Source organism: Pteronotus mesoamericanus, unplaced genomic scaffold (assembly GCF_021234165.1).
Source record: "Pteronotus mesoamericanus isolate MK-2021 breed Mesoamerican mustached bat unplaced genomic scaffold, CSHL_Meso_final contig_116, whole genome shotgun sequence".
NCBI classification, from domain to species: domain Eukaryota; kingdom Metazoa; phylum Chordata; class Mammalia; order Chiroptera; family Mormoopidae; genus Pteronotus; species Pteronotus mesoamericanus.
The window spans coordinates 7,973,256-8,000,076 of NW_026555027.1; the positions used below are offsets into that span (position 1 = coordinate 7,973,256).

Below are 26,821 nucleotides of genomic sequence, written 5' to 3' on the forward strand. Positions count from 1 at the left end.
AAGATAAAATGAGGTCACTGGAGGCGCCCCTAATCCAGTATGGCTGGTGTCCTTGTGAAAAGGTGAGATTTGGACGGAGACCTGGGTAGAGGGATGACTGTGCACGGACACAGAGAGGAGACAGCCAAGGACAAGCCGGGGGAGGGGCCTGCGCCAGGCTCCCTGTCACAGCCCGAGGGAAGCAGCCGGGCGACACCTCGACCCAGACCTCCAGCCTCCAGGGCTGAGACAGCACGTCCTTGCTGCTCCGGTAGCCCGGCCAGTGGCACTTTGTTCTGGCAGCCGGAGCTGCCTGTCTGCTCCCTTGCTCAGGCTCAGAGCACGGAGGCCGCGCTGCAACCAGACGTGGGGCAGGGACCCTCATAACTGGGGGAAAGGGCTTCCGGTGGCCCGGCAGGCCTGGCACATGGCTGCTCACACGGAGTCCCGGCAGGGGGTATGCGGGGCCGGAGCAGGACCAGCGGGGCACAGGATCAACGGGGAGGCCCCTCCCCAGGACCCGGCGCGGCTCGCAGAGCAGGCGGGCGTGCCCGTTGGAGCGCTGCCTCTCTGCACCTCCCTCGGCCATCACCCGCGCTGCAGCCCGCAGCCCCGGGAGCCTCACTTCTGCACGTTGGGGTCCGGCAGGTTCTCGCGGTGGATGACCATGTGGGCGTGGTAGGTGGCCTTCAGGGCGAAGCGCCGGTTGCAGGTGCTGCAGCCGTAGCCCTTCTCCTTGTGCACTTCCATGATGTGCTTCAGGTACTCCTTCCCACGGCCGAAGGTGAGCTGCGGGCAGGCACACGGCTCAGCCCATGCCCAGCGCGGCCCCTGCAGCTCAGCACGCACTGCCACGCACCGAGGCGCTGGGACACCCATGAGAGCCCATCACCCTGGCAGGTGTGGAGGGGCAGGGGAGGGCCAGTGTCGGGCCAAACTGCAGCGAAGGGACTGTGAGGAGGGGACCCCAGCCCCTCCTGGACCTCCGGGCAGATCCTGGCCTCCCAGCCTCCTCTCCAGACCAGCAGAGCCCTGAGCCCGCCCCTTCTGCACCCCCCTGACCTCCCTGTCTCTCGCCCACGCCTGATGCAGATGCACGGCCAGGTGCCCCGATGAGCACACAGGTGCCGGTGTGCACAGGGAACAGAGGCACCTGCACGCAATAGGGCATGAACTGCGCCTTCCCGCGCAGTGGAGCCCAGAGCAGGAACCATGCCTCACACTGCAAGCTGCTGAAAATGGAGCCCGGGGTCCCCAGAGAACAAAACCACTGCCTCTGAGCAAGGCCCCCCTTCACGCGTGGGGCAGGTGGCAGAGAAGGGCCAGTGGCCCAAGTGGGGCAGAAGGGGTGGGGAGGGGAGGCCCCGCCTGCCGCCGGCCTTCACGGAGCCAGATCCCCACCCGGTGAGCCACACAGCCGTACACAAACCAGTCAGGAGACTGGTTCTGAGAGGGCGGTCCATGTGACAGCAGGGAGACCATACGCCATCCCTAAGAACCAAGTGACATGGGCGGCCTCCCAGGACACCTGCAACAAGGCCCGCACGGGTGGGGCCGCCACCCCGGGCCCGGCGGGCCGAGCTTCCTCTCCTGACAGTCCCGAGCTGCCACGTTACCTGGCACCTCTTGCAGCTGTACTTGTGAGGCTCCGAGTCGGCACTCTCGTCAGAGTTGTCATCGTTTTCTTCTGAGGAGATCCCGATCTTGCCAATAAACTCTTCCCTTTGGTGGTCATCCATCAGCGCGATGTCCTGGAAAAGTCACAGAGCTGGGTTCCAACCGGCCTGGGGAAGCTTTACCCGGTTGTTTATTCCGCAGCTACAGGGAGGTTCGCCGCGGGGAGAAGGCAGCGCCTCAGATAGGCAGGCGGTCCCACGAGCTCCCTTTGCGGGATGGGCACGCCCGACACAGCCGCTCTCCCTCGGCGAGCACCCCACTTCCCGATGGTAAACCCGCCCGCCCCGGCTCGCATTCAGATAGATCCCCAACGCCCACTGAGGGGCGAGGGCAGGCCACAGCCAACTCCCTGCCCTGTGTCCGGGGGCAGGGGGGCAGCCTGGTGCTGCCTGAACTTGGAAATGCCTGACATCCCCGGCCTCGACGGTGGCTTCTGTCACTGGGGTGGGATCCGTGGACTCTAAGCCCTCTTTCTGTGTGACGTGACCGTTACACTACCCTCAAATTCCTAAAGTTCCATTTTTTTACTTCTCTGAAAGAGATTGCAAGAAACACTCCGACAGTCATTCCACAGGCCAGAAACACTCGGGGGGGAGCAGCTGTGTGGGGGGCGAGCCTGGGAGCCGAGGGAGCAGCGTTTCAGGGGGCCGGCGGCCACGGCTGGAGTGGAGGAGGGCTTGCCATGCCTGGCGGTCAGCTCCCCGCCTCAGCCGCTCCTTCTGCCAGCCATGCGGGCGGCTGGCCGCTCACTGCCACTGCCCCTTTGCGGGCAGAGGCTGCCAGGACACCCAGCACTGCGGGCCAAGTTTCATCAGAAAGCGAAACTTAGGACCCTGGGTGGCGGGGGAGAGCGTTCCACCGAAAAGCTCACTGTCCTCTCTGCCCTGCTCTCCCTGGCCGAAGCACAGAGGTTTCCACAAAGGCCGCAGTTCCATTTCCTCAACATCGGCTCAGATCGGATCCTTAGTTTCCGTTAGCAAAGAAGGGGCAACTCTCTGAGAAGAGCACAGCCCGAGGAGGACGAGTACCTGTTCAGGGGCCACACGGCCCCAGGGCACTCAGGCCGGCCAGGCCCTTCGCCTCTGCTGGGTTCAGTTTAACCCGCATAGAAATCCACTCCCGTGGCAGGGCTCAGGGCCCTGCTTCACAGAGGGAAACACGGAGGCACAGCGGGCGACAGCACTAGGGCCCCCCGCCCCCGCACACTCACGGCCCGCCTGCACCTTCTCTGCCTGCCCAGGGAAATCCCAGCCCCTGCAGGCAGGAGCCAGCCCCCAACAGTCACTGAGCTGCGGGCAGGCGGGGGTCTCCAGGGTGTGTGCTCCCAGGTGCATCTGGGCCTCGGCACCACCTGTCATCTGTTCATTCTCCCTGGGTCAGCTCTCCTCCTGCCCCTAATGATGACCCGCCTCCTTTCCTCAAGGGCAGGGAGGAGGGAAGCAAACACCACCTTCCCACCACCTGGCGGGAGGCATTTTAATGGAGGCTCTGCCCTGGGGCTGCACGAGACCAGTGAACCCTCACGAGGACTCATCCGAAAAGCGGCAACATGGCCAAGCGGCCAGCGAGTTCGGGTGCTGGCCTGAGGGCCCACCACGCCCCACCCCCGCATGAGCTACCGGGAGGGGCGACCCGGCCGACACCTTGAAGTGGACGTGGATGTGGTCCCGGAGCACGTCCACGCGGAAGAACTTGCGGCCGCAGATCTCGCAGGTGTACTTCTTGTCGCCGTGCGTCAGCAGGTGCTTGTTCATGTTGCTCCTGCAGGAGAACACCTGTGGGCCGAAGGGCCGGGCGTGAGGCGCCTTGCGCAGGCGCTGGGCTTCGCTGGGGAGGCTGCGGCCGTGAAGGCACAGTTTCTGTCTTCTCTTGAAAAGGTCAGGAAATCTGGTAATGTCACCATGCAGCACCAGGCCGTCCCAAGCTGCCACGGGCTGCCCGGCTGTGGCTGTCGCTTCTCTAGTGCCTGGGCCTGGCGGCTGCCGAGGAACTGCCATGACTCCAGGGCCCAGCACCAGGAGGCTCACGTGGCCTGCATGTGGCTGACTCAGAAACCATACCCAAACACAAGCTGGTGGTCATGCTCCCAACCCCCCGCAGGTGGTGGCACAAAGCCCGCCTGGGACCCCTCTGGGATCCCCGCTGCAGCACACACCCTGCACACTGACAGGGACACGAGTGCCAGTCCCAGGCACACGGCTGACCTGGGCACGTTCTCGAGTCATGGGAGGTGAGTCTAAGGTGAGCACAAGACCACCTTCATCTGCGAAGGATGCTACCGTTCTCCATGGCACCCTGCCGGGGCTCGGAATGCGGTGCCAGCATGGCGCCCACGTGGGCCTGCACCGCCGGACGGAGCCCAGGCCCCTCTGGCGGGCAGTGCACTGCTGGGCATTTAGGGTCCAGCTTCTCTGCTAAGGAGTCGGCCGCTGCGCTGGCCACCTCAGATGCACCCTGGACGGTTCTGCTCATAAGGGGGACACTACCTTCGCCCACTTGGGGAACGTGCCACGGAGCATCTGTGGCCATGGGGTTTTGGGTGCTGTCACTCAGAAGTGCCACAGGGGAGACCAGTCCCCATAGACAGCATTGAGCCCCCAGGGCCTCCCTCCTCCCGGTGCACTCGCTCTGGTCTCTGCAACAAGGAGGGCGCAAGAACGCAAGCACCAAGGGTGCGCAACGGGGGACTGCAGCCACAGGGAAGAGGCTCCAGCAGAGAAAACGCTCATTTCTAAGCTCATTCGCTGGAGACCCAGCTCAACAGCAAAAGATCGAAATGACAGGAATGAGTGGAGGGTGCAGCTTAAGGCCACCCGAGTGCCCACTCTCCCCCGGAACCTCCCCCCGGATGGCCAGTGGGCAGCGCTCAGAGCGCGAACGTAAGGAAACAAGGAGCCCTGTGTCTCGGACGGCAGAGCAGCGTGCGAACGTTACCTTGCCACACACGGGGCATCCCGAAGGCTCCTTCTTGTAGCGGACCAAGCTCTCACCGCTGGTCTCCAGGTCTTCTCTCTTCACCCGCCGGACTCCTGAAATGCCCACCCGCCCAAGCGAGAGAGTCAACATGTGACCTCGGTCAGTTCTGCTTCAGCCCAGCGTCATTTCCAGAGGACAGGAGACAGCTGTCCACCATGTGGGGACAAATGAACGGGTGGTGTCACTTGGATGTGACATGGGCCAGCACTAACCGCTGCTCCTACACAGGGAGAGAAGAGACTACATGTGCCCTCGGGGTTCGGTGACACGGCTGTCACATCTGAAACATCTAGAAACATGGGAGCAGCATGTGTTTTCCATTTTACAAGGTGGGAGGGTTACGATGAACTGCCACGGGGAAGGTGCCTGTGCACAGCGGAGAGGTGCCGAGAAAAGGCAGCCTTCTCAGAGGTGGCTCTAAGTGGGCAGGCTTTGTATTAAACAGAGGCCAATGTTCCTCCTTCCGATGAAATCAGCTGAATCAGGATCAGGGTGCAAAGTCAGATGATAATAAAATCGCATGGTTTTAAGGCATAACTGTTCATAACTGGGATCAAAATACTTTTAGAAGTCTGCATGAAATAGGTTATCTTTGAACAAAAGAGAAATTCACTTCTCGTGGTCTCTTTTTCTACACTTTCTGGGACGTTCCTACATGACATGGTGTGAAAGTGGGGCCGACGCAAGAATGCCCAAAAATGCGTTGCCTCCATGGCGGCCGCGGCGCACCAGGCCAGGGTGGGGCTTACACTACCCCCAGCGCAAAGGGGGTGACCACAGAACGGCCACGGCAGCGTTAGTTTACTCTGGCAGAAAATAATGAGTTCTGTGTCACATGTAAAATAAAGGTGTAGAACAGCCCAGGCACAGGCCTCTGTCTGTCCATCAGGAAACACCAGGCTTCCAGCGCTGCTGACGGCGGCCAGGACACAGGCCCTCGCTTGGGACTTTACAGGCAGGGTCTGGTTCAGCCGCCCACCAGCCTAGGGAGGCAGACAAGACGGTCGTCCCCACCACACAGGGGCAGAAACTGAGGCCAGAGCATCCCCAAGGCCACCCAGTCACTGCATTTGGCTCGTGAGTCCCTCTGTGCTCCACCTAACGAAGCAGAGAGGAAAAAGTGGTGGATCTTACGAGGCCACATGAAGAACAGCCCGGTGAAAAAGCTGGGCGGACAAACTGTGACTGCGGTCTCGTTTAAGAAAGGCATGACGACACGTATGCACCACACCTGTGAGGCACAGGGAGGCCTCACACACAGCTTTGTTTGCCGAGTTTTTCCCCAACAAGCGTATATAGCAGGTCCTCAAATCACGTCATTTCATCACAAGGTTGATGAGACGCCAAAGGACCGTAACCCTGTTTCCATCAATTAACCTGTGGCGGAGCTGGTTCTGTTGCGGGCCGTTCCACGTAAAGCCACAGACCCTGCCAACACCGGTAACTGAGGGCTCAGCTGTACTGCATTTGCAGTTCTTTAGGAAACGGTTTTTCCCCAACATTTATGAGAAGGCGCACTGCTCAGGGAGGCCGGCCAGCAGCAGAGCCGCGCCAGGGTGAGACCCAGGCGGCCCGCCAATGCGCCCTGGAGGAAGGCGTGCCGAGGGGCCCGCCTGCGGAAAGCCCCAGGGTGAGGGTGCGCCCGTGCTTCTCCGTGCCCGTGCCGTCCCTTTCGGGGCGCTGCCTGCACAGCTCAGGGCCTGCCCCACCGGGTCCCCCAAACCCTAGCCCTTGTTTCCAGCTCTCAAGCACTTCCTGTCTCTCCCCGTCACTGGCCCCACTGAAGTCCACGCAGCTCTTGCACCTGACCTCTCAGAGGCCCACCGCGTGGACAGGCCGTGCCCCTGGGCCCCAAGGCTGCTACAGATGGAAGGGCGCCAGGGCCTCCCTCCAGAGAGGAGAGGAGCCAGGGAAACTCGGCCATGGGCCCCACCAGCAGCCTCCGCCTGGGACACTCTGCTCCGTGCATGTGGCACAAAGCATGCCCCGTACACTGTTTTTATCCTATATTCTACCATGTCAAAAGCATTTTCTCATACTGTTAAAAAAAAAAACTCTTTGAAAAAAATGTTTTTAAAGACTACACATTCAATCCTATAAGGAGCCCGGTTTCCTTAACTCTATCCCTGCTCAGCACTTGGGACATTTCCAGCTGCTCCCGTCAGCACGCGACCCTGCGGTCCTGTCACCCTGCCTGAGCTGAATTCTCACAGCGTGACGGCTCTGCCAGAGGGCGGCAGAGCCAAACTGCACCCAGAGAGCTGGGACAACATGGGTGCGGCCCCCTCCACCGCACCCCTCCCGCCCAGGAGCTCAGCCACAGGCGGAAAACCACTGTGTTCAAACTCACCTTCCAGGTGCCTCCTCTGGTGGTCAAGCATGACGTCCTTGCGGTAGAACATTTTGTTGCAGACTTCGCAAGCAAACTTCTTGTCCCCGTGCTTCTTCTTGTGCTTGGACAGGTTGCTGTTGGTGGAGAAGAATCTGAAACACATCTCACACTGGAACGTCTTGTCATCTGCACAGAAAGCAAGCCAACACGGCAGCTCTTAGGTAAACGGCATCGGACGCAGGCTCCACACGGGGCTGTGGGAATGGCCACGGGTACAGTGAAGGGCGCAAACGCTTGGGGACCACACGGCCAGGAAGCAGTGTCGCCTGTACTATTGTGGCTTCTGCCTGAGCACCAGGCTGGAGCAAACATTCAGCTCACCTGGCACCACCAAACCTCGCCCCGCGCCCCTCCACACCCCTGCCCCCCACCCCCGTGCCCCTGCGCCACCCAATGATTCCTCGCCAGGAGTCCCCGAGCTCCACCAGGAACTCTGGCAGTCCCCGCCCACTCTCTGTCCCGCTGCGCTCCCTCCCTCCAGGTGCCCAGGACGTCCCTCGGCTCTCCGGGCTCCCCTGAAGGCCTGCTCTGGGTGCGGGCAGGCAGCAGGGCCATCGGCAGCTGCACTGCGTGCCCACCTCTCCCATTGCCGGTCTTTCCTCTCGCCGTGGCTCAGGGATCTCGGGGCCTCACACCCGGCACCAGCCCCCTGCCCTCTCTGATCTGCCCCTTGCCCCACCCCCACATCATCTCCTCGCTCCATGGACAGTTGTCCCTGAGTCTGCCACCTACACAAGCCCAAGAGGGCAGCCCTCACTGCCCACAGCCCTCCTGGGGCCCCAATCCCAGAACTCCAGACCATGGGGTGCCCAGCAGAACTCCCCCCGGACAGGTGGGCATGACAGCGTAGGTCACGGTGTGCATCCCTCTCCAGACTGAGCGCCTCAGGACACACTGTGCTGACCTCACTCCTGGGCCCTGGGCTCCGGCCGGCTGACCACTCTCTCCTGGTGTCAGTAAACATTTGCCAAATGCATAAACGCCGGAGGCTGCACAGAAACCTGCTGTTTTCTACAGTGACTCTGAGCAGGGTCTCAGTCTGTCACAGTGGAGGACCCCCGTGTCCCAGGTCTCAGACTGGGCGCTGCCGACACGTGGGCCAGCCCTTCCCTGCGGGGCCGACCTGGGCTCTGCGGACGCTCTGCAGCACCCTGTCCCCCCCGCCCCAGCCTGCTGTGACAGTGAAAATGGCCCAGGGGCCTCAGGCGGCCCCCGAGTCCAGTGCAGGCACAGCCCAGGTACACCTACGTGATCACCTGTACACACATTCACGTATACGCAGTATGTGTGCTTATTATGCAAAACATTCACACTTATTTTAGTGACTAAGTAACGGTCCATCCAGGTCATTTATCACAATTTACTTCAGCGTTTTTGATACTGTAGAAAATTTAATGATCCTTAGCACATAGCTTTTTCCCCCTTTCTGCTAAATTCCCTCAGTATGGCTTCCAAGGAATGGGACCACCAGACCAAGGGCATCTGCCACCTGCGTGGTGAAGAGCCACACCCTTCCCAGGCGGTTCCATCAGATCACAGAGACCCCTGCCCACGCTGGGCCTGCTCCACCGCCCAGGTGAGCCCCCCCCGCCCCGCCAGGCAGGGGCCGACAGCACGGTGAGCCTCCCACCTGGGCAGGTGCGTCAGCACCCCGGGGCCTGACAGCGCGGACAGTGCAGCGCACCCCTGGGCTTTGGCTTCTCTCTCACGAGCCCCTCCGAGCACACGGCGAGAAGCCCCGGCTCGGACGCGGCCTCTGCCCGAGGGCGGCCGGGAGCGGCGCGCCAGGCCGGGCGGCCTTCCCTGCCGAGGCACCCCCAGTCGCCCGTCCAGGCTCGCAGACAGGCCCCAGGGCCACCCATGGCGCCGGTGCCCGCGGGCTCTACATTTGGGTTTTAATGAATCGCAGCCATGAGAACGAAGGCCTGTTCCCCAGCCTCTGGTGGAGGGTGAGGGCACAGGGTCCCCGGAGCCGAGGCTGTGGATCTCGGGGAGCGCCCTGCAGGGAGCCTAACGGGCTGTTTTGCCTGAGGGCCTGGGCATGACCCTTGCTGCTCTAGAGTCTGAGGGTCGGGCAGTGCAAGGGCCGCGTAGAGGAGTTACGCCATCCCCTTGTCCCACCAGGACAGGCTGTGGTGAGCAGCAGCTTGAGGGAAACCTATCAGGCTACACATTCCAGAGCTTCTCCCTCGCACTGTACAAAATCTTGGTTTAATGGTCTACGGAAGACACACATTTTCCTAATGTAAACAGATAAGAAGTACAACAGTGCGCAAATACGGTCATGAAATGAGCTCCATTTCCAAATTTATCCTTCGTTTTTCATCTAAAACTTCCAACCTTTGAAATCAGAGCATCTTAGGAAAATACAAAGTGCATTTCAGTCGCCGCTGCTCGGTTACTTCTATATAATGAAGAAGAAAGTCTGGTTTGCCAGGATTTTAACTGACGTGTAGCAACTGCGGCTTTGACTTCTTTGGTTACTTTCTACTTCATCTGTGTCCAGAGAGGCAGTTAAAGAGGACAACTCCTCTCCCCTCTTCTGGGGCCCTGAGGCGCTCTCCAAACACGGGACAGGATGGGGCGCCGCTCTCGCTCCCGACACCCCGACAGCCCCGCCCCATTCCTGCTCTGGTGCGGATCCGCACGTGGCCACACGGGCATCGCCCGGCACGGGACGACAACCCTGGCAACGCCTCTCTGGCTGCTGGAGCAGCAGTGGAGTCTGCTGGGTGGCTTGGCCCAGATTTGGGGCGCACCTGGGGTGCAGGGCTGAGTGTAGGTAGCGTGGCACCCCGGAAGTCTGTTTGGAAGCCTCCAAGGTCACTTAATGTCATGGACAAGGGGGCTGCAGAGCAGCTGGAGCTCAGGTGAAACAAGACTCGCCTGCCACAGGAGCAGGCAAGGCGCCGTGGACGAAGGACAAGCCATGGTTCAGACAGGAGCCCTCACAGCAGAACAAACAAACAAATGAACCAAACAAGGGACACAGCAGACGCCGCTGGACACAGGAGATGCTGCCCGGCCAGGCGGTGGCGGCGGCGGCGGGTTGGGCTGTGGCACTTTAGCTATGCTGGTCAAGGTTCCCCAGAGACCCACCTTAACAAGAACCGGCACAGAGATACAGGTGACACACACAGAGGGGTCAACAGGAAGGGTTCGGTATGGAAGGCTAACCTGGTAGGTCTCTAAGCCGACTGCCACTGGTCCCCCCCTCTCCCGGGTGTGCTAGGGTTCCTAGAGAGAGGGAGAACGCAAGTCACCCGCAGCGCACGGGGAGAGTGCAGCGGGAACTGGCCGGGGGCTTCTCCGCTGGCCGGGCTCCCCCGCCACCGCCTCCTTGCTGTGCGTAGGGGTTTCTGTATCGCGCGCCGGCCAGCCGCCAGCTCATCCAGGGACAGCGCCCGGCACGCTTGCCCAGACCCAGGGAGGCCCCCTCGGCACCGGCTCATCGCAGCACAAGTAAAACGAGGTCCCACGTCACTTCTGGAGACTGGCGGACAGAAGCAGGCTCAGGGCACCATGGTCTGGGCGAGGCGGCACGGCGCCCTGTCCTGGACGCTGATGGTTCCACACATAAAGGAAGGCCAACGGTTACGGGAGACCCTTCCGACAAGGCAGAGACAGTCGCTCCCCCCTCTTTATTTCTCACGTGGTCCTGGCACAAACGCGGCACCGCTGCTCACGGGACTGAGCGGGGATGACCTGCGGTCTCAGATGTGGGGCATGCATCACAGAAAGTGGGAAAAATAAGTTCCTGTAGACGCAGGAAGTTTCCCTCTGTGTCTTTAGACTAGCCAACGAGTGGTGGGAGATGTTAGAAGTACGGTTATTTGTTAACTCCATCTTCACTCCCTTTGAATGTTCCCCGGCTTCCACACCATCACCTGGGAACCGACGCTGGACGGCGCCCGCTCACCTGTCCGGCAGTTGTGAAATTCCAGCGCGCTCTCGATGCGGAAGGTCTTCTCACAGGTGCCGCACCGGTACCTGTATTCGCTGTCCACCTGGGCAGAAGGCAGGGTGTCAGTGAGGAGGGGAGCCCAAGGAGGTCCAAGCAGAATGAGCTCCCTGATGGAACATTCTAGCGACTTCTACATGTGTGGTTTACAACGCTTCTCTACAACTCTCCTACGCAACTTAGGAACATGAAGAATTTTTCACTCTTCCCACCCAATTGCTCTAGAAAGAGCACCCCACACTCAGGGACCCGCACAGCCCACAGTGGCCCGCCACCCCCAACCCCCGCACACCTCCAGGCCTCCCTGTCTGTGCCTGGCCAGGCCACCTGAATGTGTCTGGGCCTGGCCAGGCCACCTGAATGTGTCCAGAACCACCAGGCTCGGCTGTTTCGGTTCTCCAGACTCTAACTTCTCTCCCTGCCCTGACTGCTCGGTTGATGGCCTGCGTTGCCCCGTAACCCGGAAGGGAACCCACAGCTGCACCCACCTCGTTCCTGCTGTGCTTGTAAGAGACATGCTGCTTCAGACTCTCCTTACGGCTGAACAGCTTTGCACACTCCTCACACTTGAACAGCTTGTCACCTAAGGAACCAACAAAAAAAGCTGATCCGACTGCAGGCGTGACCTGAGACGCGTGTGCCCCTGAGCCGCTAGCTTACGGGTCCGCACGGGATGGGCAGGCCGTCGGCCACGCGGCCGACAGCCGAGGCCCCAGGACTCACCGTGCGAGCGCACGTGCCTGCTCAGGTTGCTGCTGTTCTGGAAGACCTTGCTGCAGGTGCTGCACTGGTAGACCCGCCGGTGCTCCCCCAGCTGCCGGACCAGCTTCCGCCGGATGCCGTGTCGGCTCGAGAGGATCAGGCTCCTCTTGAGCGCCATGCTGCTGCTCTGATGATGGGAGAACCTGACCAAGGGGGACAAGCGAACCGTAAGACGGGGCGGGCGGCGGGGGGCACCGGGTTGTTGGGGGAAAGAGTTCCAGGTTACAGCCATCTTGGAAGGGGTCCTTCCAAATCGTCCCGGCTCAATGGGAGGATGAAGGAGACAAGCTCGGGCATCCCCGAGGGGCCTGGGCATCCCGCAGGGGGGGCACCGGAAGCTGCCTCGGTACGAGCCGCTCATCCCAGCAAGCTGAACTCTGGCCGCCCGGGGGCCTCAGGCTCGGGCTGCGCGTCAGTCGAGCAGCCACGTCTGTGCGGCTGTCCTCGCCGCTTTCTGTTTTCCTGAACCTGACTTTTAAAACACCTTCTGCCTGTTGAGCGGGTTTCTGACTGTAAGTCACAGAAACCCTCGGGGCACTAAGATAGGCTGTAAATAAATAAACAGGTAACACCATGTCTGACGTGACTTTGGTTTCGGTATTTCTGCAGGTTCTTGGACGATGGAGGACCAGGCACATTTTGAGAATGTAAGAGGTGCTCCAAAAAGAGCCAGAGGAGGAAAAAACTGCCACCAGCTTATTCTGCTTCAGGGCAAAAATCACCCAGGAATAACAACAAAAGGCAAAATACACTTTCCTTGTTTGCCAAAAGAAAACAGAGAACACTGAGTAAGGTGTTACATTTACAGAAATTCAATCTAAAACTGCTTTATCTATCATACTGGCCAAGAGGCGGAGGCAGCCCAAGGGCCGTTGAAGCAGGAATGGAAAAATAAAATGTGGTCTATCCATCCGATGGAGTATTCCTCTGCCTTAAAACACAAGGACATTCTGACACAGGCCACCTCACGGGTGACCCTCGAGGACCTCATGCTGAGTGACAGAAGCCAGATACAAAAGGGCAGCGCTGTGTGATCTCACTTCCGTGAGGTCCCTACGGTACTCAGATTCACAGACACAGGGAGTAGAAGGGTGGGTGCCAGGGGCTGGGGGGCGGGGGGTGGGGAGTAATTGTTCGATGGGCATAGTGTTTCCGTTTAAGGGAGATAAAGAGTTATGAGATGGATGATGGGGAATGTATTTAAAAACACTGGACTCTACTCTTAAAATGGTGAAGCGGGTTAAGTGTCATGCTATGTCTATTTTACTACAATAAAAATATTGTAAACACTTTTCAGAGTGGACGCACCAGTAAACTCCTGGGTTCCTATTGCTTCCCAAGCTCGTCTGTTGCCACCACAAGAAACAAAACCCCGCCATCAGGCCTTCCCGCCAGGAGGCGCCTTCCCTCCCAAACAGATTCGCGGCCACTGCCGCTTCCCGTCCTGCGTGCTGACTCACTTTGGCACTGCAGTGGCGTCGCTGGTGGTGGTGGCCAGCTTCCCCAAAACCAGCTCCATGATGTGCTCGTCCGGCGTCGCAGTCGCGGGCTCGTCCGGCGGCACCTCAGTGATGATCTCTGCCACTTGCTCTGCGCAGAAGGCACAGGCCACGTCATCGCCAGGGCAGGGGACAGAACACAGCCCGCCCGAGATGACGCGCCCAAGGGCACCATGGCCAGGCCAACGACCTGGCCTGCAAGATTTACACGCGTGACAAGAAAAGAAAGGAAAACTAGCAATATTTTAGAACCCGCATGTTTATCTGTACATACAGAAAAAGAAGATATTCTTACCTCAAAACTGGAGGTGCACACGGTGCTTCGTTTTTAAAACCACAACAGTTATAATGCTATTTCGATCCCTCTCCGTACCAACCGAAACAACACATTGGATATAGAGCGGGATCTTACAATTTATTAAATTAGTCATGACAGAGATTTAGAAATATTAATTTTATAAAATTAGACAAGCGACCTTGAGTATGTTCAAAAGCAGGTAACCGTTCAGCACAAGAGTCAGATACTGAATAACCACCGTAGTAGGAACCCTGGCCTGAACCTCTGGACAAACACGAGGTGGGGAGACCACACAAAACAATTAGCACCGCTCCAGCCCCGTCACCCCCTGCGTGTCTTCCGGCTGCAACCACCCATTCAGGAAACAATCACTGAACAGGCTCCTGCCCCTTCGCTGCCCCTCCCTGCTCTGAGGAATTCTGAGGAATTCTCAGAAATAAGAACTTTTTCTCACTCTCACGACAGGAATCCCGGGATATAACGGCAGCCCAGAGATCGCCCAGTGCCCAGTAAGGGAGGCAGCGCGCGGACCCATGCCGCCAGAGCGGGTCAAAGGTCCCTCTAAACTCCCGTGGGGGTGCTGGCACGGAGAATGAGCTTCAGCCACGGCCGAGAAACAAGCCACGTGCCCGCCCGCGGGTGACGGAGGAGCGGGTGACGGGGCGATCGCACAGTGAACAGCACTGCTCGGCACCAAGGAGAAAGAGCGGTTGACACCAGCGTGGGCGAGTCACCCACAGCCCACACGGGAGACACCCGACGCGGAGGGAGCACCACCCACGTGAACTCCTGGGTGGGCAAGACCGACCCATGAGAGACAGGGGAAAAGTTCTGTGTCTGTCAGGCGCTGGTTATGCAGGTGGTCCCACAACCTGCAAACTTCGTAGTACAAACTGGAGCATATGTAAATTGTACTTCAAAATAGCTGATTTACAGAAAAAGAGAAGGACTTAGATTCCACTTCTGTGTGGGCTCCGGTGCTCAGTTTTCATGTCCTGAATGCAGGTGACAGGTGACATGGCCTCTTGTCCCTCCCAATCTCCCAGGACCAGCCCTCACCTGCGGGGCCCCTCCCCCAGGACCAGCCCTCACCTGCGGGGCCCCTCCCCCAGGACCAGCCCTCACCCTGCGGGCCCCTCCCCCAGGACCAGCCCTCACCCTGCGGGCCCCTCCCCCAGGACCAGCCCTCACCTGCTGGCTCTTTGCCTTCAATGATGACCAGCGGCTGCTCTGGTTTTGAGGCTTTGGGTTTTCTCCCCCTTCGAGGCTTTTTCTTCTGCTCTTTGGCGGCACTGACGCTCTTGGGAACCGCAGGAGGCTCCCCGCGAGATGCGTCTGGTTCCTTGTCCGGGGCCCCTTCCTGCTGGCTGGCTGGGGCAAGGCTTTTGGTTTGCTCCAAGTGCCCCAGCAGGTGCTCTGCAGCGGAGGGAGGCACGTGCACAGAAGCATGAGGAAGCCTGTCGGCGTGGCCGTGCCCACCCCCTCGGTTAGTTTCCTCAGTTTTATTTGCTGACTGTGTGCCCTCTGCATAGGTAAACAAACTTTTTTCCACTGCTTTTGAAAATAAAGCATTCCCACCGCACCGCGCACGACCAGCACTTCAAAAAGTCAATGAGACGATAAAAGGAGCGCAGGTTCGCCACACACAGGTCTGTACAAACTAAAAGCATGTGTACACACGTGTGTGCGAACACAAGTATGGAAGGATATGTGAAATCATCAATGTGGTTCTCTCTAGATGGTACCATGCCAAGCAATTCTGGTTTTCTTCTTTAAGCTTATTTGTATTTTCTAATTTTTCTACAACAAATACATAACATGATTACATAAAAATGTAAGCTCTAAGAGCAGTATGAGAAATATTCAATTCATGTCTTTAAAAACACTCCATAAAAGCAAAATGCTTCGCTTTATTTTCAATGGAAAGAAGCCTCAGAGACATCCCCAGCCAAGAAACCTGCGTGAAACCCAGGAAAGAGGCAGAGGCACCGGTGGGTGCAACAAAGGCAGAGTAGCCAGACTCCCGAGGGCGGGCGAGCTCGGCTCGGACGGGCTGGGTCTCAGGGCACCGGCAGCAGGAGGAGGGAGCACCCACAGGGTGATGGCAACAAACGCCCTCAAGTGACAGGAGGCGCCGGTACACGCACGGGGCCAAGGGCTGAGTCCTCCAATTGTAAATCTCCACGGGTTCAACTCGGGCGCTGTGTATGAAGCTGTTGTTATGCCTTCGCTTGTCCCATATTTAGGGACACTGTGCTGAGTGAGCACCCAAAGAACTAGCGAAGGAAAGAAAATCACAAAACAAAGACAATGCTGCATGGCATGTGTCAGAGGAAGGGTCTGGCAGCTGGGCCACACAGCAGAGCGAGCAAACAGTGAGCCCACCAGCTGAAGACGCCTGGAAGGGTGCGATAAAATCAGAGCCTCCCCAACTGGAACGCCCTGCTGCGCTTCGTAAGAGACACAGGCTAAGACCTCATGATGCCAGGCACACAGAGGGGACCTCAAGCCAAAGCGTAAAACCACGAGCTGAGGGAGGCGCGGGGTGGAGGGCCTGGTTTCCCCGCGCACGGGTCCAAGAGGACGAGGCTCCTGGAGCTGAGCTGCTCCCGGAAGCGCTTTGCTGTCCAAATGGGATGGTGTGCAAGTGATAGCACAAATCACAGTGATTGACACAGGACTTTAAAAACCTAACTCAATGCCCGCCCCCCCGCTCCCCCCCCCCTTACCATTCAGGAGCTGCAGCTCCAGGAAGGTGGCGGAACACACTTTACACACCCACTGGCTCGGCTCCGATTCCACCGGGGCGCTGTTTTCCGGGGTGCCTGCTGCTTCAAAAGAGAGACAAGGTGATCCACAGCAGCCCCTCTGTCCCCGAAGGCCCAGCCCAGCAGAGAATGCACCTGTCCACACAGGTGACAGTGACAGCAGCAGTCGCTCATGAGCCCTTGCAATGGCCCAGGCACGACTCCATCCTCGGAGTTTCACATGCATGGACTCGGTCCTCGTGAATATCCCCATTTCACAGACGGGGAAGCTGAGCACCGAGAGGTGGAGCCACAGTCCCCTGAAGCAGAGTCTGTCTCCAGTCCTGGAAACATGTCTTCTAAGAAGCCAGTCCAGTGGGACGGGGCGTACCCTTCAAATGACCTCAAGAAAAACATGCATCCTACTGACAAAATCAAATTCCTCAGTCTCTTATCAGCTCACACCGCAGGACACGGGGGACCCAAAACAGCAGCCAGTGGGCCCTGGGCCCGGTGTGGCTGCAGCCTCAGCCCAGCCCTGTCCACCGCGTTGGGCAATGACAGGAACACCCTGGGACTGTGTGGTCCCGGACACAGCTGCAAGTGCTAGTGCCCCGGGGGGACGGAATTTTTAATTCTATTTCATTGGAATTTAGATTGAAATGGCCGCCTGGGGCAGGTGGCTGCTGTCCAGGGCATGCCTCTAGTCTTTCTTCATCGCAAAACCGCAAGGGTCTAAGGACAGGGAAGGTGACCAGGGTCCACAGAAGACAGAAGGAGACCCTGGCTGTGAGGAGGGGAACTGCAGCCTCCTTTTAAAAAAATGATGGTCTCGTGGGACCTCACTGTTGGGGATGGAACCTTCCGGCTCAGCCTGGTTTCTCTAAACCCCGTCTGGCAGCCTGTCCAGGCTGACCTGGGGCCATGAGCCGTCACCACCACGTCCACTCCTGTCACTGTATAGCCTGTGTTGACAATCATGGGCCACGCGCATGCCAACTCCTGGGCCCTTAACTGAATCATCCAGAATTGCGACTGCACATGCCTTCAGTATCGGCAGGGGCGGGGGCAGGGGGTGGGGGAGAACACGTCTTTCTGTATCAAAACCAAGCAACAAGGTTGCAAAGAATGGAAGATAAAGGATGTCCATGGTTGCTACGACTGTTCACATGCATTTTCTAAGTCCTTGTAAGATGAAAAAGAAGAAATGTAAATGCAATATGAAATTTCTGTTATACTAGGAACAAACAGTGAGCGGAGAGAGGGTCAGGAGCGCGTGGAATGGGAAGCAGGGTGCAGGGATGGGCTGTCCCCTCCCAGCTGCCCCCCGCCCCCCGATCTCTGCACCGCCCTCTGGGAAGCCCTGCTTGAAGAATATCGGGACATCAGGACAAACCGAAGTCGAAGCCCAATTCCCGGTTCTCACTCACCTTCCCAAACACATGGGCTCCTAAAAGGAAGGACATGTTTGCCCAGGAGAGTTCCCGAAAAGGAGAAGGGGGCCGGCTGGAAGCTGACCCACGTGAGCCGAGACTCATCTCCTGGGACAACGTCACTACCCATGAATGCGAGTTCAGACTAACCTGAAACAAGAAACCTGTCTCTTCACCTGGCCCAAGGCTGGGTCAGCAGGACTAACGAGAAGAACTAGTCATGCTGACTGACCCCTCATCAAGAGAAGTACTTTATTTCCCCAAAGGTAAGCATTTTAAGGAAGAAAATAGCCAACAATCAGAAGGCAATGCTTGATAGCCAGTCACATCTGACAAAAGAGAAGTGTGTCCCCAAAATGTGACGCCATGGCCATGAAACAATGCCACAGAGACAGTAATCACAGGGAAAGTGCTTACAGCTCCGCTGCCGTGGGGCTCACACCGCTGCGCCCACCAGCAAAGCTCTCAGGCCTGCACCCCGAAAGTCACGAAGTCTTACTGTATGTCAACTACACGTCAACGGTGCTGCTTTAACGTATACTAGAACGAGCTGGTCAACAGTGCCGAGCCGCTCAGTTAAAATGGTGATGCTCTATGTGGTTTAAAACACTTGCCCAAATGTGTGAAATGTGTTTCTATTGCATCTTTTCCATCAGGAAAGCAGTTTTGAAGATCTGATGTTGACAGCCGACCCGGAACGCCACAGCTGCCCATTCCGACCCACTATGGTAGTCAGTAACTTTCACTACATTTCCAAAATTACTCACCTGTCATTAGTCCCAGAAGAGAAAACCATAAACAGTATTTCCAAAATTTTAGAGTACCTACATTGCCTCCTTATTTTCCCAATTCAAAACCTCGTTAGGTTTTGAATAGAAGGTTCTCACTCACCTTCCCAAACACATGGGCTTCTAAAAGGAAGAACATGTTTGCCCAGGAGAGTTCCCGAAAAGGAGAAGTGGGCCAGCTGGAAGCTGACCCACGTGAGCTGACCCATAGAAGGGTGACCACGCCTTTTAGCTTATGCTGGCTGTCCTGTCGGTCACAGCGTCCCACGTTCTCAGAAGCCTAGAGGAGCAACCCTGGTCACCCTCGTATTCCTGAATGACAGTGGCTAGGATGACACGGTGCCAAGCTAACTTTGTTGAACTCTGCTCTCAGAAAAATCAGCTCCAGGTGAAAGAGCTCTCTGGCGGTAAAAAGCAAACGGAACAACTCTAACTCCAATGGCACCAGCCTTTGCATTGACCTTGACCTTGAGCGTCGTGAGGGGTGTGCCATCATCCAGGATATAAACAACAAAGTTGGCCTCTAACAACCCAAATCCTGACGTGCAGCCGGGGCTGCTCCCAGGCATACACGGCATCTACTGCCTGGGCCATAGGGCATCGGGCACACGAGGAAAGCAGGTCAGAAGAGGGCCCCATGATCTTGGGCAGCACCTGGCATGCGCAGCTCGTCAACCAATGGGGTTGCTCCCGCAGGGGCCAGGTGCCTGCTTGTAGCGAATCCTAGCAGGTGGTGAGAGTTCATCGTTCTCTCTGAGTTCTTTCTGTCCACGTCACTATCAAAATAAGAACACCCCACAAAGCCCAGTCTTCCCGTGAGTATCTCTGTGAGGGGCTAACCCCCTCGCTGCCAAGCTTCCTTTTGTCTTCCTGCTGCCACCGGACCTGGAGGGCAGGCCGTCTGGCTCCCCCGACATTGCCCATGGACACCCCCAGGGGCTCCCCGCTCCACCAGCCCCCGCCCAGCCTGTGGCAGGCTGGACACTCAGGTCCGCCTGGAAGCTTTGGCTAGCACCTCTGCAGTTGTCCTGAAAGATGAGGTCAGGCCGGATTTGGTGGGGGGGCCAAATCCAGGCAGGGATCAGAGTGATGCAGCCACAAATCCCCAAGGTGGCCTGCAACCAGGAGAGAGGCGTGGAAAGGAGCCTCCCTCAAAGCCCCCAGAAGGAACCAGCCCCCGCCCCCCCACTCTTGATCTCAGACTGTTGGCCTCCAGGCTGTGTGGGACAATCTATTTCTGTTGTTTGGGCAGCATCAGCACGGAGTCCTCTCCTCACACAGCGCCGGGTGCGTCACCCGGGGCAGCTCACCACGCCCCACCCACATGAGCACACACCGGGACAGACAGACCTTCCAAACGCGGAGGCTCTCGCTCTGGAGCCGTCTCCTATCCCACTGGGCTTTTAACAAAAAGGAAACAAGCCACTTGCTGCTGGAATCCTGCCACTTGGGGGCGTCAGGGCAATAATCTTCCTGGCAACAGGAAACACATCTCCACCGCCCTCCCACATCACCAGGTGGAGCACATGCCAGCGCAGCTAGGACAGGTTACAGACACCCAGCGTCAGCCATGTCCCCGTCCTCTCAAGGGTCTGTGGAGAGGACCAGCGCCACCAAGACCCACAGGCAGGAGAGATTTAAACTCAGTGGGCCCCCTTCACAAAGTGATGCCTGGGCCCTGGTTTGCCAGACACACACTTGGATTTGCTTTTCCAATAGGAACGTGCGGTTTGGGCCAATCACATGATTTCCACGAGGCCTTTCTTTGAACGCACACACATACACGCTTGCACACATGTGCACGTAGCCCACTTTCTAGGGGAGGCTGTAAGGTGGACCACACAGCCCGCAACCCAGCTCCTCCACCTCCTGCGCTGTGGCCGGGGCAGGCTCCTCACCCTCTCCGTGATTGGGTTCCTCCGCCCCGAAGCAGGGACGGGGCCCGGCCTCCGAAGACCATGAGGACCAAGGTGAGCTACGGTGTGGAGAGCTCCCAGGGCGGAGCTGGGAGGTAGCTCCTTGTGTCCGAGTGCAGGATTTACTGTAGCGGAGCTAAGAGGTACAGTCCTCCACCAGCAGGTGTCTGGCTTAGGGGTGAGCTCTGCCAACTGTCCATCAGCCTGGAAGTTTGCCAGGCAGAACAGTAGACCCAGCCCCGCGGGGCCAAGGCCACCGCTTTGTTCGCTCCATGCCCAGCCAGCTCGCCAGGCACCACTGCTCATGAACACCGGGTTCCCACACGCAGCCTCGGGGCCTCAGCTCCCGCGAGGCTCACAACATACCGTGGACACCGGAGCAGGCCTGCTTCAGCATGGGCTTGTCCATCTTCTTGGCGTAAAAGGCCGCGTACCACACGCGCAGCTCGGTGCCGGGCGGGATGTCCCTCGAGGTGGTGAAGTACACGTCGTTGCCATGCTGGTAGGCCGTCAGGTTCTGGTGCTCGGGCTCCACCGCCGGCCGCACCAGCATCATCCAGTTGCAGTCGTCCTCGTTGGAGGTGTCAAAGCACACAGGGTGCCCGTCCTTCTGGAACACCTGGGGGAGCACGTCCGCCAAGGAGGGTCTGGTTACCCGTCTGCCTGCGTGTTGGGGGGTGGGGGGCGGGGGGCGGGCAGGGCTGAGCAGCCAGTATAGACGGTGCTACACTGGAGGCCAGATCAGCTCTGCACAGGTCCTGTTTAGGACCTACAGTAGTGAGGAGGGGCTTGGATGGGTCAGGCTGCCCGCAGGCAAGGGGGAAGCAGCAGATACAGTGAAAGACCCAGGTGGCAGAGGGAAACCGCAGTCTGTGCCTGGCCCAGGTGGGGGCTGAGACGCCTGAGCTCTACACCTGGGCCAAGTGTCATTGGGACACTTGAGTTCTGTGCATGGCGCGGCTCGGGATTCGGGCACCTGATTTTGACTTGTGGTCCAGGCGGATGCCTGGGTAGCTCTCCTCGTGGTCCAGGTGGCGCAAGGACACCTGAGTCAGACTCCCAAGCCCAGATATTGCAAGACCCAAGTTCAATGCTTGGCCGAGCTGGGCAGTGGGGCATCTCCTCGAGGTCCCCTTGTGGACCCTCAAACCTGACTGTCAAGTGGGCACGAAAACATCTGAGTTCTATGCTTGGTCGAGGTGGCAACCAGCCACCTGTTTTATTTCTTGTTCAAGTGTCATCTGAACTCCTGAGTTCTCCTCGCTGTCCACGCGTCATTGCATCATCTGAGCCTCGCGCCTTGTCCAGGCATCATCGGGACACCTGAGCTCTATGCCTGCCCATGGCCCAGTCAGGAACTGGGAGTCTGAGCTGCACTCACGGTCCAGGCGTCATTGGACATCTGGGCTCTATACCTGGTCCAGGTGTCACCGATCACCTGAGCACTACGCATGGCCCAGTTGGGAATTAGGGTGCCAGGCTGCACTCACAGCCAGATGGGCATCAGGATGCCTGAGTTCTCCCGGCTCTATTACAGGGTGTTCGGTGACTTTAGCAAAGTTCCCTGGTCTTTCTGAGATGCGCCCTCCACTGTACCAGAGCACTGTTGCATTTGGATTAAATGCAAGCAGGGAGCGGGGGAGAAACAGATACTTTGAAGTTCATTCAAAGCAAGCACACAAGTACAGCGGGTTCTCGTCCTCGGCTTTCTGATGCAATTCTTACTCCCTCAGGTAGGAAAAAATCTCTCCCTTCTCCTGAACTCTTCCTGTAGGGGCTCCCCGTGCTCATGGGCCAGAGGCTCCCTCTGGGGGTGGGGGGTAGCCCTAAGAAACTAGGGGGGAGGGCAGAGGAGGTCACCATGTGCCTACTGACCCCAGCTGGTGTGGGGGTGTGCTCCCGTTAGGCTTCTGCCCCCTCCAGGGGGCATAAGGCTGCCCCAGGCACACGGGCTGAGCCTGGGCGGACAAGAACACATGCCAGATGTGGACCTTCAGCATCGCGTCACAGGAAGAAACCAAGACACACACAAAGGGCTGTTGCAAAGGGGCCTCAGCCCCCTGGGGCCGTGTGTGTCGTGTGGCCAGGATCCCATGAAGGCCAGCGGCCAGCAGCCTTTTTCCTCCTTTCTCTCTTGTAAACAGATCAAGTGCCTTTCCTTTTCCCTCATCTTGCTGAAATTGGCCTTGTAAGTTCAATTCTGCAGGGACTACCCCAAAGCTCAGGTCGTCGATTTCGCCTCCGTCTGAAACGCGGGTCCCTGCCGAGGGCCTCGGAGAGAAGCTCGCCTCTACGGTGACTGCTGCGCGGCCGGCGCCCAGCGCTCTCCCTTGCTTGTTGCGTCTCGGGCCTGCTCTGGGCTGGCACCGCACTGGGCACAGGGACAGGGCTGGGAATAGCACCTGCATCCCCGGGCCTCCTGGGGATCCCACGGGTCTTTCTTCCAGTATTCGAAGCCCTCCCTGTGACTTCCATTTCATTTTTCTCAGTTTTGCATAAAAGCTGTCCCACCTCAGCCTGACGGGCTTTTCAGAGCTGCTAAGCTTTGTGCTGGTGCCCAGCGCAGCCCAAACAAAGCACCTTCCTTTGGAAAGATCTGGGCGAAATATCGTTGCTCTGCACAGGGGTGACAGGAACTATGCCAGCGCACTCCCGCAGGAAATGACAGAACTGCCCCCCACCCCCCAGTCTGTCACAGCCACTTAGGTCGACACAGAAGTGAGGGCGGCACCTGGGTCTCCGCTTGCAGGCATTTTAAATACACTCTTTAGGGTTTGTGAAGTTGAAAATGACAAAATGCTGACTTAACTTTGACACGCTTGTGATATGAAAAACAAACCAAAAGGAAAAAAAGGGACAAGTTGCTGGAAATTAGGCAGGACTGCACTAGCTGGAGCTGTTCCTGGACACTGGGAAGCCGCTGGCACTCTGGCTATGGCCCCCAACGCGCCCGAAGAACGGCCAGGAAGCGCGCGGTTTCTCGGCCCCATCGGCACAGCCGTTACCTTCAGGGGAAATGCAGATTCCTTCTCCCATTTGGCGACTCTCCTTGACTCGAAGGGACCAAACTGGGTTCGCTTGACGAGCTGCGTTACAGCAAACACGCCTTCGGCTCCATCTTCCAGTCGTCTGATCTCCAAGTTGGAGGGAAGGGACGACCTGAAAACAGAACAAGACAAGTCCCTGAGCACCACGGCTGGAGCCCAGCCCGCACCCAGGGCACAGGCGGTTGAGGTCAATGAAGAGCTCGCTCTCACCCCCGACCCAGGGCGTGCAACGCAGGGCCATTTATTGAAGGACGGTTTGCAATCCTCACTTGCCCACAGCAGAGCCCACACGCGAGCGCTCCAGGTTGGGGTGCGGTGGGCCGATGGAGACGGAGCAGGTGGCCCTCACCCACAGAGGCATGCGGTCCAGGGAGCGAGGATGGCCATGGGAGCTCCGAGACCAGGAGCCACGTGGCAAGTTCCATGAGAAAGACAGGAAGAGCCACGGCATTCCCAAGGCCAGAAAAGGGCTTCCAGCTGGGCTGCACCAGCTGGTTTCACGGAGGGTGTGGCCTTTTTAAGTAAACTAGGAGAACGTCAAGGAGGCGGTGCTGGAGGAGGGGGCACAGAGCCGGGACTCGGGCATCTGCCAAAGCATCAGCGAGGGGCCCAGTTACGGAGGGTCCCACTGTGGGACTGACGGCCCCCAGTGGAGTGCTGTGGGCGGCAGCAGGCAGCCACCGAGGGCACTGGGGGAGAGCTGATCCAATCTCAGCTTTAGGCAAAAATACTAATCTCTTTGTTTTAAGAAGGTAAGTCACAGTGAGGAAAAATTAAATACATAAAGAGGCTGGGAGACCAGTTGAGAAGCTTCTAGAAATGGCGCTGATAAGAGTATCTCCATGCGCCAGGCACTAGGCCATGTACAATGACCACAGTGATTTCACAGGGGGTACTGTTATTCTGCTTTCTTTACAGATGTGGCAGCTGAGGTGCAGAAAGAACGCCTCCTCCAGGTTCATGAGTGACCACGTGGCCAACCTGGCTGCGAACTGGCAGCCACTCAGCCCTTGCTCCACCCACCGTATGACACGCCCCCACAGGGACACGTGGAATGGCAGAGCCACTGGGGCTCCTGACTAGATCTGCAGCTGCCTACCCAGAAGCTGCCGTGGCTTTGTCTGGCTCCCTGCACTCGCGGCACCCCCCGCCCCCACCCCTGCCGCCCGGCCCACTGTGGGCACCTGTCAGTAGGAGGGTGACCCAGGTCAGGCCACTGCGAGACCAGCCGAGCAGCCCCACTCCTTGGCCGTCGCGCCTGACCCACGCGCCAGCCCAGCCAATCAGCTCCTCCCAGGTGCCCCCCTGGGTCTCCGCGTGGCTTCTGGAGCCACGATCAACACAGGCCAGTCCCTCTGAAACCTCAGAGACACGTCTGGCTCCTCCTGGTGACACACGACGCAGCTTGCAGGGGACGGCAATCCCAGATGCCCTCGGGAAGCTGAGGACAGTCCTTCCCCTGGAAGCCCGTCCTCCCCCTTCGGTGGCATCCTCCCTCCCTGCAGACGCAGATCCCCCCCGCCAGGCCCCTGTGGCAGCTGCCACACAGACAACCCCGCAGGACAGGCAGAGCCATGCAAAGAGCCGAGGCAGTCACTCACCTGGCCCTGCTGAGCACAAAGGAGTCTTTGACCATGACCACGGGGCCCAGCTCAGGACACTCGGAGTCGTGGTACTGGCTGCAGTCTTCACACCCTGCAAACAGACACCAGCGTTGGGGAGGCACCAGAGGATGCCGCTCGGCTCCCAGTCCTGGAGGCTCAGACTCCCCACCCGAAGCGGGGGACCGACCTGCTCCCTACAAATATAGAACCATGCAAACCCAGGATGGGCCCCACAGGGCAAGGACCCAGCTCTCTGGCACATTTCAAAGCGTGAAGAGCCTCCTCTTTGGTGATGAAGAACATGATCTCCCCAGGGAATGGCAATAAATGAAAACTCACCCATTTCACCTGCTCACTGTAACTCTAAGGCACTGTACACCACTTTCTACACCCCTGGGTCACTCTTCTGAATCAACTGCCGCCCCCTGCGGAGTGCCCTTTGCCGGGAATTCTGAGGAAGATGCGCCTCTTAAAACTACACCCCTGCCACACCCTGCCCATGGAATAAACTGTGCTGCGTAAAGCAAGGGAAGTCATTTCAACTGAAAAGGAAACAGCTCTTCCGCATTACAGAGACACGGTGCGGACACGTGGACGTGGCTTTGCCCGACAGCCAGCGCCACTCCCGCCCGCGCCAGAGAACAGGCTCGCCACTCACAGATGAACATGATCTCCTCGCTGCCGTCTTCGGCCATCGCTGACACCTGTCAGGACACGAGAGAGCGTCATTAATGACAGGCGTTTTGCCAAAGCAATTTTGAAAGGAAATCCCTGCGCTCGGCCCCCCGGCGCCTGCGGTTCACGGCGGCACACAGCGGGTCCCCGGTGTGGCCACACGGGGCTGGGGACCGTGCCGTGTGTCCTCACCGAAGGTAATGTTGCTTTTTAAGACACACAACTGACCTGAGTGACTTCTAGATTAGGAAGTCTTCCTGAATTCAGACGTTCATCTTTTGATATTAGCCATGTTTCCATTTATAACATAAAGATAACACCATTTTCTGGGAGCCAGTTTTCACATTGTCACCGCCCCCAACCCTCGCTGGACTGTGAATTCCTCCAGGGCAACCGCGTCTAGTGCAACCTCTGTTTTTCTTCAGCGGCCAGCTGGGGCCTGAAGCCCAGGGAGCACTCGGCTCTCCTGGGCCTGAAGCGACCCTGACACCGCAGAGGAGGGCGCCCCTGCTCGTCACAAGACCTCTGTCAGGCCCGGTCGCTTCTAGTTCCTAGTCCTCCTTTGAGGGACAGCTCAGGGGCCCCTGCCCAGCGGGTAGCTGAGCTTAGGCCTCCCGCACATTTGCTGGGTGATCCGGACGTGTTAATTCCAGAGCCTGGAAATAAAAAGGCTCACCTCATGCCGTTCTGGGGGGAGCAGAAAGGGCGATACACCCAGCACATGCTGCTCCGCAGTGATACCCCTTCCCACGCCCTCCCTCCCCAGAAAGGCCAAGCCAGCGCGGCCCTCCTGCACCCCACTTCTCATCCCCGCCCCTCTGATGAGCACACCATTTGGGGAAAGTGTGCAGGCTGGCACTTCCTGAAGGGTACTCCACAAGCCACCCCTCTCCCCAGGAGCTTGAAGAATGAAACGCAGACAATATAAAGTCCAAATGAAAACTTGGATTTGCCAAACACATGTTTGCATCAGCAGGGAGGACAGAGTGGAAAAGCTCACTGTGGCAGTGAATTAGCAAGGAAACAAGGCAGCAAGAGGGACTGCCAATTTGCCCTTAAAGTGCCAA

The 26,821-nt window shown here is 58.3% G+C and overlaps 1 protein-coding gene across 1 annotated transcript in view; it reads right to left on the bottom strand.

Moving 5' to 3' along the window:
* Positions 1-26,821, bottom strand: part of PRDM15 (PR/SET domain 15) — a 59,944-nt gene that overhangs the window by 19,633 nt on the left and 13,490 nt on the right. Inside the window, exons 2-17 of the mRNA XM_054578611.1 lie at positions 25,738-25,783; positions 25,077-25,170; positions 23,434-23,587; positions 20,795-21,047; positions 16,274-16,372; positions 14,736-14,960; positions 13,208-13,337; positions 11,709-11,890; positions 11,474-11,568; positions 10,944-11,031; positions 10,202-10,261; positions 6,983-7,150; positions 4,591-4,685; positions 3,300-3,431; positions 1,596-1,730; positions 605-768 (exon numbers count right to left, since the gene is read on the bottom strand). Of these exons, the coding sequence (XP_054434586.1) occupies positions 605-768; positions 1,596-1,730; positions 3,300-3,431; positions 4,591-4,685; positions 6,983-7,150; positions 10,202-10,261; positions 10,944-11,031; positions 11,474-11,568; positions 11,709-11,890; positions 13,208-13,337; positions 14,736-14,960; positions 16,274-16,372; positions 20,795-21,047; positions 23,434-23,587; positions 25,077-25,170; positions 25,738-25,774 (2,111 nt within the window). The 5' untranslated portion in view covers positions 25,775-25,783. The remainder of the gene's footprint in view (positions 1-604; positions 769-1,595; positions 1,731-3,299; positions 3,432-4,590; positions 4,686-6,982; positions 7,151-10,201; positions 10,262-10,943; positions 11,032-11,473; positions 11,569-11,708; positions 11,891-13,207; positions 13,338-14,735; positions 14,961-16,273; positions 16,373-20,794; positions 21,048-23,433; positions 23,588-25,076; positions 25,171-25,737; positions 25,784-26,821) is intronic.